Raw genomic sequence first — 22,709 nt, 5'->3', positions numbered from 1 at the left:
ATAATTTTGAAATATTTACTGTAACATCGAGGATTATAAATGCTAAATTAAATACTGCCAGTATTTAATCAAGTTGAAAGTACATTTTAGAACTCGAAATCTTGGCTACAGCTAGGTTTTTAGACTGAATTATTGTGGAAAGAGTAAAAGGTGGAGATTTTTGTGTGTAAGCCAATACTAGTGTTTCAGTCTGACACCTAATTTAGCGCACAAAACTTGTTGTGTTTGATGCCTTAGCATGTGAACTCTGGTTAGTAATTTCAATACCACATCTACATTTTTAGTGATAGTATCTCTGAGTTGGTATGTAATTTAGAGAACTTTGGCCTTTCAAAGACGCATGATGCCACTGGGGCACATGCTTTTTCAAAGTCACAGTAGCATGCCTGGAAAATGAGGCTCTTCTGTATAGAACATGAAGTCATAAATCATCCTAATATTCTCACCGATAAATCTTCCACAATGAAAACCTTTTGATACTCATTCATTATTAGTGACAAAGAGGACTTAATTCTGTTGGCTAACAATGGTATTCCAATTTTATATGTCGCATTTAGCAGTCTAATGAGATATGAATATACACATACTGTGCTTACATTTTTGTTTGGGTAGCTGGACTCTAGAGTCTTGCTGTACAGGATTTCTTTGCTAAAGAACAATTTTTTTCTAGCTAATAAAGTTTAAAATTATGAGAGATTTTGACACAGCAGATTTGTTAGTATTATAGTGGAGAGTGAAGGTGGAGTTCATACGTTACCTAATCAAAATTCCTCAAATGATTCATTTACATCAACCTAAGCCAGAATAAAGACAGAAGACAGTTTATTTAGATTTATTAGGTTTGCACTTTTAAGGGGCTTTTCATTCATTCTCATCACAGATTTAACATAGGAACTGTGAAAAAGTATAGTGTTAGGCAAATTTTATTTGTAGTGGAGGGAAATGAGTAAATTTCAGTAGCCAAATACTTTCTGTAGTCAGAAATCTTAATCTCAGATATTAGGATTTTTTTAAATTGAGTGTTTAGGTAACCTTAAAGTAATAGTTTGACACACACACAATTTTGTTTTTCATATTTATTGCTAGTAGTGGAAATTTTTTAAAGTATTACTGTGGATTATATGAAGTTCTGATTTGAAAAATCTACTTTTTTGTAGCACAGCAGTACTTGCCACAATATGGTATGTTATTTGTGTTATTGGAATTGAAGTAGTTGAATGTTGTTCAGGTAGAAATGAATGGACGCCTAAATCAGTGGACAAAGAGGATGGGGTCTGATTCAGCACCTGCACAATTACCGTAATCTCCTTTTTTGTGCCACCAACCTACAATAGTGTAGGGGTTGGGCATGGCTTTGGATGTGGCTAGTTTGTGTACAAGGTGTTCCTTATGAAATACTACTCAGTTAGTATTGCCAGCACCATCAGCTTGATGTACGTTCTAGACAGGACTCAAACTATTGCTCATCTCCAAATACAGTTCATGCTTTTATTAACACAATTATCCCTTTTCTCAAGTTCTCTCTGTTGGATCTTCTCTTCTATCAGGAAGGGGGAGGGGGAAGCACCTGTTCATGAAAAATGCTCTGTGGGAATACGTATGTAGGCACTCAGAGTTTAGATACAGCTCTAAATCCTGCTTAAATGTTTTGTAATTTATAGTATTTTGTTCTTTTTGTTGTAAGAGTGTTCCAGCTGAGTGCTGTAGAGCAGGCTTCCTCAAACTTTAGCATGTGACTGCACTGGTGAGGCCTGGAAAGTGCCTTTGTGGTGCCTGAAACTCTTTTGTTTCTGTCCTTTTTTTATTTACAGATTTCAAAATAAGATGCATGGGATTTTCTGTGAGATCTCCTGTTGTTTATTTCAGCTCCAGTGTAAGTTTTTCTTATGCGTCCATCAGAAAAGCAGGAATTAAGCAAGGCTTCTCCTGCAGTGACTCCTTCTAGTTGCTCATCTGTTCTCAGTGCCCCCTCTTTTGTGCCCAGCCAGTGCAGCAGGTGGTGGAGTGGGAAAAAGAGAAGGGGAGAGATTCACATGGTATCAGACTGGCACTGTATAGATACACATTTCAAGTCACTTTTTTTTTTTTTCCTGGAGCCTAACTTCTCCCAAAATTTGAATGTATGTTGGTCAGGTGGTCATTGTTCAGATTCACTGAATAGCGAGAGGAATGAATATAGGGAGAAGCTGTTCTAATTACATGAGTCTTCCTGAAAGAGAGTACTGAAATTCCACTGAATCTTAACAAACACTCTAATGTGTTCTAAGAGAAGTGTCTGAGAAGCTATTATGAAGTCTTCACAGATTTACATCTGTGGCTTGGGTTAATGAGTAATGGCTTGGGTTAATGAGTTCCTGTTGCAAACTATACTTTGCCCTGTATACAAATGGGGAAAAGCTTTTGATGGCAAATATGTTTTTCCCTACAAAAGTTAATCACCAGTTTATCTTGTCATTTTGGTCTAGCCATAACATTATTCATAATCCTTTTATGTTGTAGTTTTTTTTTTTAAAAAGACATACAGTAGGGGTGGCCAGCCTGAGCCTGAGAAGGAGCCAAAGTTTACCAATGTACATTGCCAAAGAGCCACAGTAATATGTCAGCAGCCCCCAATCAGCTTCCTTCCCCCCCCCACCCACTTCCAGCACCTCCCGCCCACTGGCAGGTCCCCGATCAACACCTCCCGATCAGCTGTTTCGTGGCGTGCAAGAGGCTCGGAGGGGGAGGAGTCAGGGCATAGCAGGCTCAGGGGAGGGGGCCAGAAGGGATGGAGTCGGGGCAGGGCCTGTGGTAGAGCCACGGGTTGAGCAGTGAGTACCCGCTGGCACACCGGAAAGTTGGCGCCTATGGCTCCAGCCCCGGAGTCTGTGCCTATACCACAAGCTGCATATTAACTTCTGAAGAGCCGCATGTGGCTCCGGAGCCACAGGTTGGACACGCCTGACATACAGCAATTAAGAAAAATAATAGAAAATACTTTAATTTCATAGTATACAAATAAATATTAAGTTAAGTTGTTTTACATATTATGCACCTGAATATTGCCATTCCACCAAATAGGAATGAAGAATCATACACGGTTTATACCCCAATATTCCTTTTTCACAAAGAATAATAATTTTGTTTTGAGAAACTCTCCACGTGAATAATTTCAAGCCTATCCTCTATTTGTAGGAAAAGATGACCTACGGGGGAAAAAAGTCAAATGAACAGCAAAACTTCCTAGTAATATCAGGAAACATTCAGTGAGTCATAAAAATGCTAATTGGATTACAATCAAACTAAATAAAAGGAGAAACAACCTGGAGCACAATTGTTAAACAGAGTGCAGTTCACAGATTATCAAAGAGATCTCTTTCAGTTTGAAGGAAACAAGTTAATAGAAAAGCAAGTAAGTTCATAAACAGAAGTCTAACATCCACAGCATAAATCCCTTAATGTTCCAGGTCAGCTCCTGATTCAGTCCTCAGATTCCAGATTAATCAATTGCTTTTATTCTCCTTGGGTCATTTTTGTTACTCAGAGGATGTTTTATCTCAAACCAGGGTTTAGCTTGATGAAAATTTACAGTTAGGTGAACTGAATATGAAAAACTCCACCTCTGCAAATGAATGCTTATTTAGCATTCACCAGCAAACATGGCCCTGGCTCTCGATAAATAACATCTAGCAATGCGATCTAGTGCAATACAAATTGGCTCTTTCACCACAATTAATTATAATGTTGTAATAAAGCATTTGGATTCTTACAGGAAAATCCAGATGTATTTTTTTTACTTGAATTATTTTTAAATATTTTGGCCTCCTTTCCATTTCTACAGAGTCTTTCATTAATCTTTTAGGAGGAGATTTTCAAAGGCACAGAGGACAGGTAAGTGCCTAACTTGGGAGTTAAGCACCTTTACTCAGCAGTAAAAATTCAACAGCTAGTGAAGTCTTGCTAATGTTGCTAACAGTTCTGTTCTCTGCTGTGTCACCTGTATATTTCTAGATTGTGTAGTCTGACTGACAGCTTGCTTGTTTTTATGCTTCCTGATGGGTTATACAGCATGATATAGTAGCGTTCTATTTGGAGATGAGGATGGAAGGCAGACTGACTAATCAAATTAGAAGGAAGCTATTTTTGCTTCATTTTTGTTTTTGTCCTCTGTAACAAAATATGTATTAAACATCTCTGTGTAGAATACCACTCACAAATAATAATAATAATTAGAACTATTTCACTTTTCATATCTTTTCAAAACAATCCTCAAGCATTTAAACTTGGCAAACTATATCCAGGAATCTGTTCACTTACCAGCACATGACAATAGACCGTATTTTAGGACTGGACAGGGAGCATATCCCACTGAAACTGCAGGAGGAATTTTAAGTAGACAGAAGGTAATGACAGAAAGTGAATTGCTAATAAAATCTCTAAAACCAGGTGGTTCTGGCTTCCCTTTTCTATGTAAAGAACTGCACCTTCAGCAACAGTTTCCTCTAATGCTACACTTGGGCACTGGTTCAGTATTGACTTAGAGAGAGGAGTGGTACATATTTAATCATTTAGTGTAATAGTGCATTGTACTGCTTTAGCGTACAGCTTGCTGTAGCAGTTAGACGTTGTGATGCACGTACTTAACCAGCCCAGTCATGCTTATGAGGTCTGACTGGATTGCAGCAATAGGTAATATGGAAAGTATGTTTTTTCTTTAAGTGCTCACATTATGGCATTCTCTGTCCTTCCACTTAATTAGAGACCGCTAAAATGTGACTTAAATTTAATTGGAAAAATGCAGCTCACGAAACTGACGTTTACGTAATGGCATTTGAGCAGGTCTGTGGCCCATTCCAGCAAGTTGCAAATTTACTAAATGATAGCGGAATTAACCTAACCTTAGTGGGCGACAGAGAGTGAGTTTCTATGTTAGCATGTCAGATTTTAAGCTGATGCTTGCCAAGACATAACTGATTAAAAATTGACGTTTTGTGCTTAACACTATACTGCCACCATCCTTACTGCCTTGTGACAAACTGTCACTCTGCGGTACTGTATGTCTAGCTGGTAGTTGAAAAATTAACCTGTTTTATGTTGTGGGTAGTATACTGTTGACAGTGTTTAGAAATAAGTCGTGTATGTGGTAGCTGCATGGTAGGTAATGTGTCATTGCAGGAATGTCATAAAATGCCAAACAAGCCCAAAATGACCAGAACGTGCACTTTTTTTTCACAAATTCTTTTCGTACTGGAAGTGGCTAATCTCATTATGTAATCTTACATCATGCAACTCCCATCTCTCTCCCCCGGCTTACTCCCTCTTTCCCCCACAAAAGAAAAAGATATAGCTCTTTTTTCTTTCTCTAGTTTGCCATCTGGAATTTTCATTTGTGGCTAGGTAGTTAAACTTGATTTTGACTCAGATGAAGGCTCGCAACTCATTCATCTTTTTTGTATAATTTGTACTAAAATGGATCTCTGATGCAGATTCCTGATGTTTAGAATAATTTGGGCAAAATACAGACCATCTATAAGTAGATTCAGCTCTGATTTTTACCCTGTGTAATTAACAAATAAGAAATCCAGCCATCTATTGTGCCTTAAAATAACACTGTTAAAATTTATTACTGTGTTTTTAAACGGTTACAACTTAAAACAGACCTACAACAATGAAAAACCCATTAAATGAAAATCTAATCCTGATAGCCAGTGTCTGCTATGGACCAGTGCAGGTGTACCTGTTAATATATTCAGGAAAGGTTTCGATTTTTAGAAAGGGACTCTTCTCACAGACTCCTTTACATTTCTGACATCTTCCTTTCCATTTTTAGCTAGCTCTCAACTATTCCTGGGCAGCTTTCAGCATTCAAAAATGCTTGATGGATTTTTTTGGGAAGGAGCAAGATTTGAAGAGAGAGTCGGCAATCCCTTAGTGCATTGGAGTAAATGTCCACATAGTGCCTTTCACGTGGCTGTAGAGGGGACTTCTGGAGTAGGGTTGTTTTTCCAGTAGCCTTTCCCAGTCAGCATGTGGGCTGGGGAGGGTTTAGTGGCTGTAGGCAGACTATATTTCAGTCTTAATTCCTGTAACTCTTTGTCTGGCTGCGCCGAAAGGACAGGAGACATTTGATGTGGTTTTAACCAGGCTGCAACTTTATTATTAGATTTCTGGGACTACTTCGCAGATAAAAGCGTACAGTGCAGTAACCCCATGTTCATTCCATAATTATCTCTGGGCTTCCACCAGCTCCCCCCTTTTTCCATCCAGGTCCCCCAGCCAATCCATTGCTGGGAACTTACCATTCACCAGCCCTCTTAGGAGGGTTAAGATGGAGTATAAGAAAGAGGGGTTGACTCCCTGCCATACCAGTCATAGGAGTCCCCATTCCCATTTTGTTCCTTTAACAGACACCTCCTTTTTACGTCCTTTTCCAAGCCATTTATCAAGTCGCAGTATACCTTCCCTATGGAGTACCTGCACTGGACATCCATAAGGAGGTGCCGGAAATTAGTTTGGCTGCTTCCCCCCAAACCCGGTCGGATTCCCAGACATCTCTCACTGCTCTCTTTTATATTGGCCAAAACAAATTGGCACCAAAGCCTCTCCCCGCCAGACCCTGCATTAAGGCATGTCTGACCAGACAATTTTATTTTCTCCTGAAAAAATAGAAGGTTCAGTTTCAAGTCTCTTTGCTCTGTGCATTAATTCAACCCCTTTACACATTCCAAAATAGTGTTTTCCAAGGTGTGCCACCATTATATTGCTGACCGCTGCAGGCCCATGCAGTGCACAGCAGTGGCATCAGCTGGTCAAATAACATGCTCCTCCTTCCATGCCAACTCATGCTCACCCCATCGCTGGATCCCAGGTGGCCAACCCTCAAGGCAACGAGGATGCGCGCCTGTCCATATAAAAAAAACAATCCTGTGCCCACAGATCCACACCACTGTCTCCATGGCTGGTCTTCCAACATCTGGAATGAAATCACAACATATTTATGTTGACTCACGACCCGAAGTCGCGCACACATTTTGTATGCTTCCGAATGCCAATGCCTGGTTGCCCGAATTGCCCCTGCCCCCTTTCCCAGCTATATTGCTGCTGTTATGACCTTGATTCTGAATAAGTGTGCATTCCATGGGGCAGAAGCAAGCTCACTACCTTCCTGGAGGATAACAGATTCTTCCCAGCCTCCTTGATCAGTCATTGACCATTGCAAGTTTAATATCCCTACTTGTCCCTGCCAGTGTACATCATGCAGTTCCAAGTCCCCTCCCACAGAGCCCCTACAAAACTCAGGAACTATCTAGCTGATCCGGAAAGCACCAAAAATTGCTATCAAGAATGCTGCTCTGAACAAGACCGCATAGATCCCTAAGAATGTTATCTGTAATGGGCCAACATGACTCCTCCATAGGGCCATTGGAATGTGACAACCTGCCAGAAACCTTTGAGTTAAAACCACTGTATGGATATGGATACCCATTTATCCCACTGATGAACGTAACAGCTGGGAGGCAATTCAAGATTGTTGAGGATGCCAGTTGGCAAGTTGCCAGCGACACCATGTACCGCAGCACCCTCTCCTGCATAATGAGTCATTTGGTGACTGGCCTTCCCACCCTTGTAATTGCATGAATATTAGAACTTGTCTCGTAGCTCTGCCACATGAGCAGAACCAGCTGTTCTCCATGCTACACTGATAACCATTCTACCCCAAGGTTCAATAGCGCTCAGGTTCTTGGCGGGCTCCTGGTGCCAGCTCCCTGCCTCAGCCTGCTCCATGTAAAAGAGGGCTTCACCACACAGGCTGCCCCTTTTAAGCCCTTCCATCCAGGGGATGAGTCAGCATCGCCACTCTGGGCCCTCGTCCCCTTTTGCAGCAGTTTTGCTTTCCTCCCTCCCCAGCCATAAAGCACTGTTCCCTCCATTTGGCCAGTGAGACAAATTCCCCCTGCTTAAAAGTGTGTTGCAATCATTTGCCTGACGGAGGATTTCCTCCTCCTCTGCAGATCTTGCTGCTATGCAGCCTGCTGACTCAGACTGTGAACTGAGCACAATATGTAGTTTAAAGTACAACTCAGACTATCACCATTAAAATGTGACCAAACAGAACAGTTATTAGATTAAATTTTAGTATAGGACTTGCATTTTAATTTGTGGAGTCAGAACATGTACTAAATACAAGTCTTTTGGGTAAAATTTTCAAAAAGTATGAAGTGCCATTTTCAAAAGTGTCTAAACTCTGTTAAAAACAACATGGAGTCCGATGGAACCTTAAAGACTCAGATTTATTTGGGCATAAGCTTTTGTGGGTAAAAAAACCCCCACTTCTTCAGATGCATGGAGTGAAAATTACAGATATAGGCATAAATATATATTGGCACATGAAGAGAAGGGAGTTACCTTACAAGTGGAGAACCAGTGCTGAAGGGCAATTCAGTCAGGGTGGATGTGGTGCAGTCCCAATAATTGATGAGGAGGTGTCAGTACCAAGAGAGGGAAAATTGCTTTTGTAGTGAGCCAGCCACTCCCAGTCCCTATTCAAGCCCAAATTGATGGTGTTAAATTTGCAGACTTAATTACATTTGCAATGTGCAGAGCCAGATCCTCAAGCCTGGTGTTTCCTTTTGTGCTGCTCTAAGGGATTGTGCTGTCCATTTGGGCATTTCCTGACCAGAGGTGAAGAACAGAGATAATCCTTGATAAGGATAAAGATGATACAGCCAGCTCCGTAGCAGCTGCCTCACTATATAGGCTGTGTTTGGGGGTGGGAGAGCACATGTCTGGAAATGCTTTGTGTCAGCAACCTCTACCAGTGAAATGCCCTCCTTTTCTTCCCTCCCCTTCCCCCCACCCCCATGAGCTCTTACGAGGCTGCTTAACTTGGAGTAGCCTTAGGGTTGCTCCAGATTGTACTTTGGCTGGACCAAGCAGTCCCAGGGATCAGAGGTAGAAGTATGGGGAATTTCACTGCTCAGCTGCACCTGAAGATCTGGCACAAATCCTGTTTCTGAACACCAAGAGCAAAATTAATATTTAAAAATGGTGATTTCTGATTTCTGAGACTGACACTTTTCTAACTAAAGCAACAGTGAGCTCATTTTGTTTGTGTTTTTGCCCAGGTTTGATATTAGGTTAACATGGATGCCTTTTTTCATTCAGAAATACATTATTTCTAAGTGTTAAGCACCTGAAATTAGGGTGTATAATGGAAATGCTATCAACCATATAGTGATTTACCGGTTAACACCATGATAGCATCCTCTGATGTTAGCGCTATGATTCTGGTAAGACTGTCGGCATGACCTTGAGTTATTTACTTTGTAATTTATCAGATGACAGTACTTGTCTTGTCAGACACTTATTAAAATTCAGTGAAATCTTTGCTGTAGATTCATAACATGTAGCTTTAATTTTTTTAATCAAACTTTTTTACACTGTTTTCAACTTTACAAACTCATTGATGAAGTAACAGGACAAGGCAGGGACATTTTTAGCTCTATGTAAGCCAATAACAAAAAGCAGTATGACAGGTTTCAGAGTAACAGCCGTGTTAGTCTGTATTTGCAAAAAGAAAAGGAGTACTTGTGGCACCTTAGAGACTAACCAATTTATTTGAGCATGAGCTTTCGTGAGCTACAGCTCACTTCATCGGATGCATACTGTGGAAACTGCAGAAGACATTATATACACAGAGACTATGAAACAATACCTCCTCCCACCCCACTCTCCTGCTGGTAATAGCTTATCTAAAGTGATCATCAAGTTGGGCCATTTCCAGCACAAATCCAGGTTTTCTCACCCTCCGCCCCCCCCCCCCCACAAACTCACTCTCCTGCTGGTAATAGCCCATCCAAAGTGACCACTCTCTTCACAATGTGTATGATAATCAAGGTGGGCCATTTCCTGCACAAATCCAGGTTCTCTCACCCCCTCACCCCCCTCCAAAAACCACACACGCAAACTCACTCTCCTGCTGGTAATAGCATATCCAAAGTGACCACTCTCCTTACAACGTGCATGAAAATCAAGGTGGGCCATTTCCAGCACAAATACAGGTTTTCTCACCCCCCCCCCCTTTTCCCAAAAAACACCCACACACAAACTCACTCTCCTGCTGGTAATAGCTTATCCAAAGTGACCACTCTCCCTACAATGTGCATGATAATCAAGGTGGGCCATTTCCAGCACAAATCCAGGTTTTCTTACCCCTCCACCCCCATACACACACAAACTCACTCTCCTGCTGGCAGTAGCTCATCCAAACTGACCACTCTCCCCACAATGTGCATGACAATCAAGGTGGGCCATTTCCAGCATAAATCCAAGTTTAACCAGAACATCGGGGGGGGGGGGGGGGGGGGTTAGGAAAAAACAAGGGGAAATAGGCTACCTTGCATAATGACTTAGCCACTCCTAGTCTCTATTTAAGCCTAAATTAATAGTATCCAATTTGCAAATGAATTCCAATTTAGCAGTTTCTCGCTGGAGTCTGGATTTGAAGTTTTTTTGTTGTAAGATAGCGACCTTCATGTCTGTGATTGCGTGACCAGAGAGATTGAAGTCGACTGGTTTATGAATGTTATAATTCTTGACATCTGATTTGTGTCCATTTATTCTTTTACGTAGAGACTGTCCAGTTTGACCAATGTACATGGCAGAGGGGCATTGCTGGCACATGATGGCATATATCACATTGGTGGATGTGCAGTATGAAATACCAGTGGGCAGACACAAATATCTAACTAGGAGCAAGAAAAGGGGAAGGGGGAGGTAAATAATGTGCTAACTGATCTTGAATGTTTTGGTTTCAGTCATCAACAGAAGCAAGTACTAGAAGAAGGGTGGGGGGAAATGAAAAAATAGAGTCCAACAAGAATTGTCAACTTCTTAATCTAATCACATGGAGGTGGAAATCAGAATATTCTGATGCTGTAACAATGCAAACTCTTAGAATTTCTGCTCTTGCTGTTGGCACAGGGAAATACCAACCTCCACCACTAAGGAGTTAATTCAGGACATTACTATTTAAATGCCTATTCATGTTAAAAGGGGGGATGATACAAAATTTATTTCATTTTTCAATTGATCTCTAAATAGCCATGAAAATCAATTTCTTTTCAGCATTCAATTAAAATCAGCCATTTCCCTAGCTTAGGGTAAACTCATTCTAGATTAGGCTTGTATGATCTTGCAGAAAAGTATTGCTTGATCAGGATGAGCCTTTCTGCGAGGCAGGGGATCAGTATGTGAATACAGTTGCCATCATACCCTGGACATACTGCATTGGCCTCATAATTGTCAGAAAGCATGAAGCCAAGAGAAAAGCCCTTAAGGGTATGCCACACGTTTATTTAATCATTTAAGTGTTCAAAATATTGGCTGTTGAGTAATCACTATGAAATCCAGTTATATGAACTGTAGGTTGATTCCAAACTAGAGTTCTAACCACTATAGCAGGAGCCAGTATTTAGAGAATTTATTCCTCTGATTTATTTTCTTTACACAGTTTAATTAGTCATTGCTCTCTAGCTATATAACTACAGATACAGGTATACTGAGGTCTGCTTTTTCATTAAGTAATAGTGCAGACTTTTGGTGAGGGTGTGTTTATATTTTTATTGGTTTAGCCAAGAAATAGAAAGATCTAATATCACCTCTGTTGTGTGGACTGTCTTTATAAATTTGTTGATGGATTAACAAGATTAGGAAAAATAATAAAAGACAGGGATCACTTGCAGTAGAGTATGTTAGGAGATTTTGATATAATTGAAAGTAGAAATGTAAAACACCTTTTAGTAAATCTAATCGTCCTGTTGTCTGCATAGGACTCCTTCCGATGTCGTCTAGCACGCATTAGGTGCCGTAAAAATAATAAATAATTGTTTTGTATTTTCCGGTTTTAAATGACTCAAACAATGGGGCTTTCACCATTTCCCTTGGAAGACTGTTCCATAGTCTAGTAAACTTGACTTTTAGGATTTTTTCCTGTCAATTAGTCTAAATTTTTAATTTCCTTAACTCTTTGTTGTCACCTTGTTTGATTTTTCACAACCATAAATAAGTACATGTGTACTTCGACTCTGTGTACAGAGCAATGTCCTTTTTCCCTCTCCTTAGTTGTTGTTCTAGATATCTCCATTTTCATAATCTTTCCTTCAGAAGTCAGTTTCTCCTGCTTTCTTGCTTGTTTTTTCAAGTTTAGTGTTGGGTAAGGTGTCGTGTTCTTCAAGTGCTTGCTCATGTCGATTCCATTCTAGGTGTTTGCACACCCACATGCACAGTTGTCAGAGATTTTTGCCTTAGTGGTGTCTGTAGGGTCAGCTGTGGCTCCCCTTTGAGTGTCATGCTCATGAGTTGGTATATTAGGCCGACCCTAGGCCCTCTCAGTTCCTTCTTACCACTCATGAGCACCTCTTCTTGCAATCTCCAAGAGCGTTAGCGGTTTTTCATAGACTTTTGTTCTACCTAATCTGTACATAGTTAATAGTAGTTGGTTAGTCTCTGTAGTGTTAAATTTGAGTACTTAGAGACCTGGCTGGGACTTCGTCCCTGAGCAGGGCATGCCCTGCTCTCCCGGTTTCAAGTCATGTGTGTCATGCAGCAGGCCAATGCCGATGAGTAACCCCCACGACAGCTGTCTGAAGTGTTTGGGGGAAGCCCATAGAAAGGATAGGTATCGTATTTGTAAAAACTTTCATCCTCACACGCAAAAGAGCTGGATATCTGCTTGAGGGCCCATCTCATGGAGGCTGCGCTTCGCCCCGGGTCAGAACGGAACCCATGCCTTGCAAGGGAACCCACGCCGAATACTTCAGCTTCAGTGTGAAGCGCACCACTGGCCAACCAGGCTCTGCCTGGTACCATTCCCCCTTACCAGTGCTGAAGAAGTGCCAGAAGAAGAGGAGCCCCTCAGCACCGAAGGACGAAGCCCTCTATGGAGAAAGAAGTGGTTCAGGACTACTTAGAAAAGCTGGATGAGCACAAGTCCATGGGGCGGGATACAGTGCATCCAACTGTGCTAAAGGAGTTGGCGGATGTGATTGCAGAGCCATTGGCCATTATCTTTGAAAACTCATGGTGATCGGGGGAGGTCCCGGATGATTGGAAAAAGGCTAGTGTAGTGCCTATCTTTAAAAAAGTGAAGGAGGAGGATCCGGGGAACTACGGGCCAGTCAGCCTCACCTCAGTCCCTGGAAAAATCATGGAGCAGGTCCTCAAGGTATCAATTCCGAATCATTTGGAGGAGAGGATTCACCAAGGGCAAGTCATGCCTGACTAACCTAATTGCCTTCTATGACTAGATAACTGGCTCTGTGGATGAGGGGAAAGCAGGCGTGTTGTTCCTTGACTATAGCAAAGCTTTTGATACGGTCTCCCACAGTATTCTTGCCAGCAAGTTAAAGAAATATGGGCTGGATGAATGGACTATAAGGTGTATAGGAAGCTGGCTAGATCATTGGGCTCAACAGGTAGTGATCAGTGGCTCCATGATATCCATTGGCAGCCAATCTCAAGCGGAGTGCCCCAAGGGTCAGTCCTGGAGCCAGTTTTGTTCAATATCTTCATTGACGATCTGGAGGATGGCATGGATTGCACCCTCAGCAAGTTTGCAGATGATACTAAACTGGGAGGAGTGGTATATATGCTGGAAGGTAGGGATAGGATACAGAGGGACCTAGACAAATGAGAGGATTGGGCCAAAAGAAATCTGATGAGGTTCAACAAGGACAAGTGCAGAGTCCTGCACTTAGGACGGAAGAATCCCGTGCACCGCTACAGACTAGGGACCGAATGGCTCGGCAGCAGTTCTGCAGAAAAGGACCTAGGGGTTACAGTGGACGAGAAGCTGGATATGAGTCAACAGTGTGCCCTTGTTGCCAACAAGGCTAACAGCATTTTGGGGTGTATAAGTAGGGGCATTGCCAAAACATCGAGGGACATGATAATTCCTCTGTATTCGGCATTTGTGAGGCCTCATCTGGAGTACTGTGTCCAGTTTTGGGCCCCAAGCTACAAGAAGTGTAGTGGAAAAATTGGAAAGAGTCCAGCAGAGGGCAACAAAAATGATTAGGGGGCTGGAGCACATGACTTATGAGGAGAGGCTGAGGGAACTTGGATTATTTATTCTGCAGAAGAGAAGAATGAGGGGGGATTTAGTGGCTGCTTTCAGCTACCTGAAAGGGGGTTCCAAAGAGGATGGATCTAGATTGTTCTCAGTGGTAGCAGATGACAGAACGAGGAGTAATGGTCTCAAGTTGCAGTGGGGGAGGTTTAGGTTGTATATTAGGAAAAACTTTTGTTCTAGGAGGGTGGTGAAGTGCTGGAATAGGTTACCTAGGGAGGTGGTTGAATCTCCTTCCTTTGAGGTTTTTAAGGTCAGGCTTGGCAAAGCCCTGGCTGGGATGATTTAGTTGGGGATTGGTCCTGCTTTGAGCAGGGGGCTGGACTAGATGACCTCTTGAGATCCCTTCCAACCCTGATATTCTATGATTTTATGAAGGGGCTTGTGGTCAAAGGACCTTTGTCAGGCCATGCACCTACTGTGGGGCTTCATGGAGGTACCACTGTGGTCGGACTCCCCAACCCAGCCAGGGATCCATCCCTGATCCCGGGAAGTGGCAAGGGTCCCCGGCCTCTCCCAGGGCCGTCTGTGCCTGAAGCGCTACCGGCAGCTAAAGAGAAAAGCCGACCGGCTCCGCAGGCGCCACACCAGGTGGCTGACTTGGTTACGGCCCTGGCACGGAAGGGGCAAGCCTTTTGCAGTGCAGCCTCACAGAATGGCTGAGCACCCCTGGTCACTGGACTGCAGGTGCACGTCTCCGTCTCCATGATCTTGGACACCAGCACTGTATCCTAACTCTCAAGCTAGAAGACCCAGGTCCCCGACAAGCTCCCCGCCTAGTAGGCACAGGACTCCAGGGCTGAGATGCCATTCCCCGTACTGCCGGTACCGGTGAACTTCCAGCCACAGGTCGCCTAGACCCCAGTCACCCTCCTCCAGGCGGTCTCCTAGACTTCGGTCACCATCCTGGAGGGGCCGCTCAGGATCATGGTGCCGGTTCCAGTCACCCTGGTACCACTCCTCCGGCAGGCGTTGCTACTCGCCTTCACCTCGCCGGTTGCCCACTAGAGTCAGCAGACAAAACCAGGCCTTGACAGCTCCACCATGGTTGCTGGAGGGACCTACTTCCTGTTGGGAAGTAGAAAGCCCTCTACCAGAGCAACCTACCTGGTCAAGTGGAAGCAGTTCACCTGTTGGATCTTGGATAAAGGGCCTTGAGAGCCTCTATCCACATGTCAAGGACCCTGTTCCTCTGTGGGACTTGAACCTGGTGCTGTTGCAGCTCACGGGTCCTACTTTCTGGCCTTTGGCTTCCTGTTCTCTCCTTCTCCTTTCCTGGAAGGTTGCATTCCTGGTCATGGTGACTTCAGCCCATAGAGTCTCTGAGATTTGTGTGCTCACCTCAGAACCACCTTATACGGTCTTCTACTTGGACAAAATCCATCTGAGACCGCACCCGGTTCTCCTGCCCAAGATGAAAAGGAGTACTTGTGGCACCTTAGAGACTAACAAATTTATTTGAGCATAAGCTTTCATGAGCTACAGCTCACTTCAGTTTAATTCAAGCCAGGACATTTCTTACCGGTCTTTCCAAAGCCACAGAAGTCGGAGGAGGAGGGGCGTAGACTGCATGCCTTGGATGTTAGGAAGGCTCTAGCCTTCTACATCAACAGGACCAAGCCATTCCGTAAGTCAACACAATTGTTCGTCACGGTGGCTGACAGGAAGAAAGGTCATCCTGTATCCACTCGAAGAATTTCTTCTTGGATTGCTTCTGCTATGATCAAGCGAAAGTGCAGCTCCTGGCAATTGTCACCACCCACTCGATCAGGATGCAGGCCTCTTCGGCAGCTTTTCTGGCCCAGGTGCCTATACAGAATATCTGCAGGGTGGCCACCTGGTCATCTGTCCATCCGTTCACGTCCCACTATACACTTACCCAGCAGGCTGTGGACGACACTGGCTTTAGTAGGGCAGTACTGCAAGCCACGAGACTCTGAACTCCGAGCCCATCACAAGAGACTGCTTGTGAGTCACCTGGAATGGAATCGACATGAGCAAGCACTCGAAGAAGAAAAAGCGGTTACCTACCTTTCGTAACTGTTCTTCATGTTGCTCATGTCCATTCCATTACCCATCCTCCTGGAGCTGTCGACAAGAAGGAACTGAGAGGGTATAGGGTTAGTGGCGCCTAATATGCCAATGTATGAGCGGGGCATTCAAGGGGGCTCCCACAGCCAACCCTACAGATATCGCTAAGGCAAAAGTCTCTGACAACTGTGCACATGGGTGTGCAAACACCTAGAATGGAATGGACATGAGCAACACATCTCTAAAAACAACATTTTTTTCAGATTTTCAACATTCCTTGGTACTAAGATGCCTCAAACTGAATATTGTGGGGCAGATTTTCTCTGCATCATGATTCTGTTTGGCATGTATGAGAGGGGAAAGTGACAAGGAATTCTGGCTCCCTAATTCTTGGTTTACAGGTCCTGGTCCTGACATGACTTGAGGATGCTGAAAGGCATCTCTAACTTCCATCACTGACTTAAAGGTCCTTATTGGATCCTGCGTCTGTGGAGTATAGGTATAGCAGAGCAGAGCTTCATTGCACTCTACTCCCTGTGTTGCTGGGGAAAATGTGACCAGCACAAGTTCCATTGTTGCCAAATCTCGTGATAAAGAGTTAGGGCTTTGGGAAAACCACTATATGAGTTCCGTGATTACATGAGAATCTCAGCTTTCATTAAAAAATAAAAGGGAGTTATAGCTCTCATAGTTGCACAGCAAAGCTTGGATATGTGAACATCAGATGTTCAAAGGCCACAAGTAAAACAAAGGAACCTCATGATATTTTTAATCAGAATTTTTAAGGCAGCTTTTGATTTTCGGGGAGCTGACTAATGAAGTATGAATGGAGTTTATAAGTATCCATACCTTTTGTGTGTGCCGGACAAAATAATGTGTGTGTGGTTGTGTCTGTGTATCTGTGTTTATACAAGCTTATTCATATATATGTTTATGCTTGGGAATAAATTGCGGTATCCACTATTACTTTAGTCCTTCTTGGCATCACTTTTTTTCAGGTATCTACATCGTTGTGAATCTTGCACTTTCCTCTCATTGCTGGTTTAAGTGTTTTGAACAAAGGCACAATAAAGCCCAATGCTCTGACCAGTTTTGTCTCATTATTTCCTCATGTTTCTCCTGTCTGTTGTATTTACTTGTTTTTAGTTGTCAATCTTATTCTTATCTTATTCTTGCTACACTTAAGTTGTAAGCTATTTGGGGCGGAGATCATCTTTTTGTTCTATGTATGTACAGTGCCTACCACAGTAGGGCCCTGTAACTTGGACCCTTAGGTGCCCCCACGTGGCAGAATAATAATAATAATACGCAACTTATATCTAATGAGTTAAACACTAAAATGTAAATAGTACACTCTAAATACCTATTGATTAAAAATATTTTTGTAACCAAATAAAGATGAATATGGCTTAGAGGGAATATATACCCTAGCCCATTTATCCACTGACGCTTTAAAAACTCCCACAGCCCAATCTGGATCTATGCTGGTTACGTGACATGTATATACCTCGTGATCCTTGTAACCGATACTTTCAATCCCCCATAACCCAAGCCCGACCCAAGATGTACAGTACCTTCCCTCTTAACTTGTGTACATTTGATTTTAAACATTAACTTTAATAAAATTTTTACATCTGCTGTTGATCCTGAAGAAAACCTGAAAAATGTTTGGCACATATTTGGAAGTACACTCTATTGGTAGCCATAAAAAGTTGACTGTTAATGATAGGAATGAAAAATGTATGTCCTTTACTGAACAGTGATTGATTTTTCCAGCACAGCCGTTCCATATGAGCTTCTGCAGTTATTATTTACATAATATTGCCACTGTAAACCAGTGAATATGCTTTATTGTCATAATAATCTCTTTGAAATCAATGTAAAAAAAACTTTTTCTTTAGTGTTCACTAACAAATCAACCATAAAACTGCTATTCCACGTGATTATTTTTTTTTGTAGAGGTCAGTGCTGAGTTATTTAACATTTTTTATTATTTTTAATGTAGATGCTATTTAATGTTGACTTCTCATAACAGACTGAATTACCACTACTCAGGTGTAGGATGGATGACAAAAATACAGCATATAATTTGAGTAAATTTAAGTAGTGTGAATCCTTGTTTTTGCTTACTAGGATTTTTCTCTATTTAAGCCCTCAAAGAAATTATTTTTGCAAAACTGTACAAAATATGCTTAAAGTTACAGATTGTTGAGATGCAGGCTCCTTGGGGAAAGTGTACACACATTTTACAATTTTATTATTCTCTTGTGAACAGGTTGCTTTAAAAGATGGAAAAACTCAGTGTAAGAAGATGCATGTAATGCTGAACAGCCCTGTGGGAAGAATTGAAATATCTGGATGTGGAACAGGTGTACATGAAATACAATTTAAGGAAAATGTTCTGTCACAAAACAGGTAAGTTTGTGTTCTGTTGATTTTGTGCATAAGTACATGATGCTGAATGCAGAATTCTCAGATTAAAACCACTGCTAAAAAAGTAACTATGCATAATTATTTATATTAGCTGTATATTTGGAAATACAGTAATTTCTATTTTAAAATCAAAATAATCATTGAGTTACCCTAAAGGAGTGGCAGCTCCAAGAAATTGATTTACTACCCTATCCATGTTTATCTCTGAATGTCTGTTCTACCTTTAATGCTATTTCAAGCAAATTCTAAAATTTTGAGCATTTGTTTAAATTATGTGGGCAGTTTCTTCTCAGCCTTTATTACTTTCTTTGGAGAAACAGTGAAACTTAAAAATTGAAAGGGCTTTTTTCTGGGGTTGCCATCCCTCCAGGATTGGCCTGGAGTCTCCAGGAGTTAAAGATTAATCTTTAATTAAAGATTATGTCCTGCAAAGAAACCTCCAGGAATATGTCCAACCAAAATTGGCATCCCTACTTATTTCATAGAAGTAAAACATAAAGATGTTGGCGAGAGACATCCGATGAAGTGAGCTGTAGCTCACGAAAGCTCATGCTCAAATAAATTGGTTAGTCTCTAAGGTGCCACAAGTACTCCTTTTCTTTTGGGGTTCAACCTTTGTTGACCATCCATGTGCGGGAAAAATAGTATGTGGTCATATAGCAAAGGATTGTGTCGTATCATAATGCATATGCACAAAGAATTAGATTTGCAGAGGCAGTTTTAATTCTGGTATATTATGACTTTTGAGTGCTTGACGTGTTTTACATGTTTGTAATAACTTTGATTGGGGTCCAGAGCAGGTTTCATATGGCTATTGGAGTCACTTCTTGGATAAATCCAACACGGGACTAGAGAAGGTATGTCAGTACCCTGTGTCTTGCAGGGTGGGATCATTATTGCCGAGTAGTTCAGTCAGTTAATAAAGTTGCAGCCTTTACTTTCATCCACATGTGTGTGGTGTCTGTTTTCCTGAAGTGACTGGGTTTGGTTCACTTTTTTTCTCTTCCTAACTTCATTGTTTTGTTTTTCTCTGTATTTCTTTCAATTTTGAAATGCTCCTTTGATTTGTGTATTTCCCCCCATTTTTGTTTTTTGCTATTTTTATTATCCTTATACATTTTTATATTTGTGTATTAATAGTATATAAATCATGTGTATGCACAATATATATACTAGTTTGAAATTGAAAACCAGAATACATTTTCGTTTTTCTCTAACCCAAACAACCCCCCCAAAACATGTTTATCAATGTCAGTTCACACTTGGCAAAAATAACATCTTCTCTGACTTGGCATTCTAAACATTCCAGTTTTCTTGTGCACCTTTTTAATATTGAATTTATATTGAAGGCAAAGCAGACTGTAGACTATGAACTAGGCTATAAGATGTAACTTCAAAATAAGGCATCAAGACTGTGAACCCAACATGTTATAGGGTGTCTGTTTTGTTTTTTTTTAAATGTTTCCACTTTATATGGTGACTAACTTCTCCTGTATTTCCCTTTGTTCAGTCAGTACATTGTCTCCTACTAGTTGCAGAAGAATGGTCTTGTGTCTGGAAAAAACAGGGCTGGGAGTCAGAATATCTGGGTTCTCTTCCAAGCTCTCTGATTTCCTTTGTGATGTTGGACAAATCACTTCATCTCTATGGTTTAGATTTCTCACCTATAAAATAGGGATTAAGAAAGCTTCCCTATCTCATAAGTGTTGTGAGTCTTCAGTAATTAGTGCTTTTATAAAGCACTTTGAGATTTTGATATTGAAAGAACTATATAAATTGTTTTTGAACAGACTGTTTAGCTCACATACTAGTGGCTCTGGTGGGCAAGAAATGGCAAGCAAAATTTCTTTCTTATGGTTACTTCCTCTGAAGAACCTCTTACTTTAAACAAAAAAAAAAAAAGTGGGGAGGAGGAGGAGGGACTCAGATATATTTTCCTGATGGTAAAGTTCTAAAAATTTTAAAGCTGTCCTTAAATGCTTTTGCTGAAATGTAACATTTAATCTCCTCCACTCATTGATAGCGAATAGTTGTTAAAGTCTCTGGTCTCATTATTTTTGACAGAACAAAATAAAAACAAAACAACACTGCCCAGTGTTTCTCTTAACTGGCTAATAAACACAATGGCAAGAGCATTAGATGAAAAAAATACATAAGAAACATAAAAATTGATTTTAATGGACCCCTGTCAGAGAGAACCATAATGAACACAAGTGTGGTCATAAATATTGGTATTCTACTCCACAGTCATTGAGATTTTTCATGTAGAGTGGCTTGTTACAATCAATATAGATTTTAGCTTTTTTACAAGAAAAATAAGTAAACCTTTGAAATATATATAATACTTAGGACTTGCAGTCTGTCAAACCAATCTGGTAGTTTAGAAAATCTGTTAAGAATACCTATGCAATGGCACAATTTGTATGTGGGGATCTTGCTCTGTTTTACAGCTTGTAAAATGCTATGCAGTTAATCACCTGAGATTACAACCTATTCTATGATGGCTCATAGTAAAATTTAAGGACAAAAGCTAAAAGGCAGATTAAAAGAAGAAACAACAAAGTAAAGACTAGTTATCAATAAGTTTTTGCTAGAAGTCTGTCTGTAAGTGAAACAGCTAAATGTTAGATTTTTTTTTTTTAAAGACTGTAAGTGTTATGGATTTACAAGGATCAGAGGTCATTGTACACACTGTAATAAACAGTTTTTATTGTGGGGGGAAGAGTCATTTTTATTTGAGGTTCTGTCTTCAAGTGCTTATCAGTTTTCAAAAATATTGTGTTTGGCTGAATTATTCTTGTTTACCTGAATGGTGACTTTAAAATATATTCAAACATGAAAATGTTGGTTGTTTAGTAATTTATTAGATACACTAACTCAAACAGTTTTGTCTTTTTTATTCTTCAAACTAAATGTGAAGTTAGACAGATTCTGTTGAATTCAGTGGAATAGCTGTGATATAAAATGGTGTCTGTGTAATAAGAGTTGTATCCAAAATCTTCTCTCAGGATGAGCAGTTTGACATGTCGTCTATAGAAATTGGGTTTAGAAATAGCTAAATTTTTAGTGCTTGAAAATCATACATTGTACATGTGTAATACTTTATTTTCAGTGAAAGTTTTAGCAAGACTCTGAAGTGCAGAGTTTTAAGTATACAGAACATGTAAATGTTTCTGGAACACTATATGTTTATAATAAACACAATTAGGGGATTACTGACGTTAGTTGAAATGCATCTATTTCATATCTGTAAAATGGAACAAGGTACATTAGAATAAACTCTGGTTTTTTTATTTAATAAAATGGTGTCTTTCTACCGCACCTGCATAGTTGCAATTCATACATTTAGTTTAAAATAATGAATTTTCCTTCTGGATAAAACAGAGAGAGAACAAATGTAATATATAATTCTTTGTAGTGTTGTCAGTTTGCTTAGTTGCCTTATTCCCTTTGTGTAATACTTAGCAATTTTTATTTTAGGGTACTGACTGTCATTTTTTGTGTGATTCCTCTTTTGGCGGGGGTTTGGGGGGAGGGAAAGCCCCATTGAGTGAAATATGTGTTTAATTCTCTTCACTTGTGTCTTTAGGAAAAACTTGTTGCTGATTTGTTTTGGTATTTGTTTTTATAAATCTGTGTTTAATAACCTGGTAAAACTGTGAAATTACTGTTTTTGTTTTGTTTTGTTCGCATTGTAAATCTATGATGACAGTCCGTTTTGATATTTCTTCCCTTCCTGTTCCTCAACTGGAAAGGTAAATTTTCATTGTAGTTAATGGAGTTGCACTTGTGACTTCCTTTAAGAATAACAAAAACTGTCTTTGTAATTAGCTATGCTAAATATTTACAGCAGAATGTACATTAGAAAGAAGATGGGATGGACTTCCAGCTTAGTCATTAGGATGTCAAAGAAAAGAGACAGTTTTCCTGTGTTTCAATAACATAGATTCTTAACGGAATTCCCTTGTTCGCTCCATGAAAATTGTTCAAGGGGCACCCAGCTACTAGACCATTTAACATGCAGTCCTGGTTATGTAGCCTGCAAATTTGTTAATGCAATGTATTAAGGTTGCAGCTGTTGGATTTTAGTAAAATAAAGGAAAGTAATATAATATGCCTTGAAGTAAACTTATGGTGT

The 22,709-nt window shown here is 40.7% G+C and overlaps 1 protein-coding gene across 6 annotated transcripts in view; it reads left to right on the top strand.

Moving 5' to 3' along the window:
- Positions 1-22,709, top strand: part of MGMT (O-6-methylguanine-DNA methyltransferase) — a 295,867-nt gene that overhangs the window by 55,968 nt on the left and 217,190 nt on the right. For all 6 annotated transcript variants that reach the window (XM_037904908.2, XM_043552268.1, XM_043552270.1 and 3 more), the window contains one exon: positions 18,414-18,553. In XM_037904908.2, coding sequence (XP_037760836.1) covers positions 18,414-18,553 — 140 coding nt within the window. The remainder of the gene's footprint in view (positions 1-18,413; positions 18,554-22,709) is intronic.

This window comes from Chelonia mydas, chromosome 7 (genome assembly GCF_015237465.2).
Source record: "Chelonia mydas isolate rCheMyd1 chromosome 7, rCheMyd1.pri.v2, whole genome shotgun sequence".
NCBI classification, from domain to species: Eukaryota; Metazoa; Chordata; order Testudines; family Cheloniidae; genus Chelonia; species Chelonia mydas.
Note: the sequence above shows the minus strand (reverse complement) of the source record. Positions and strands in the feature narration are given on the sequence as shown.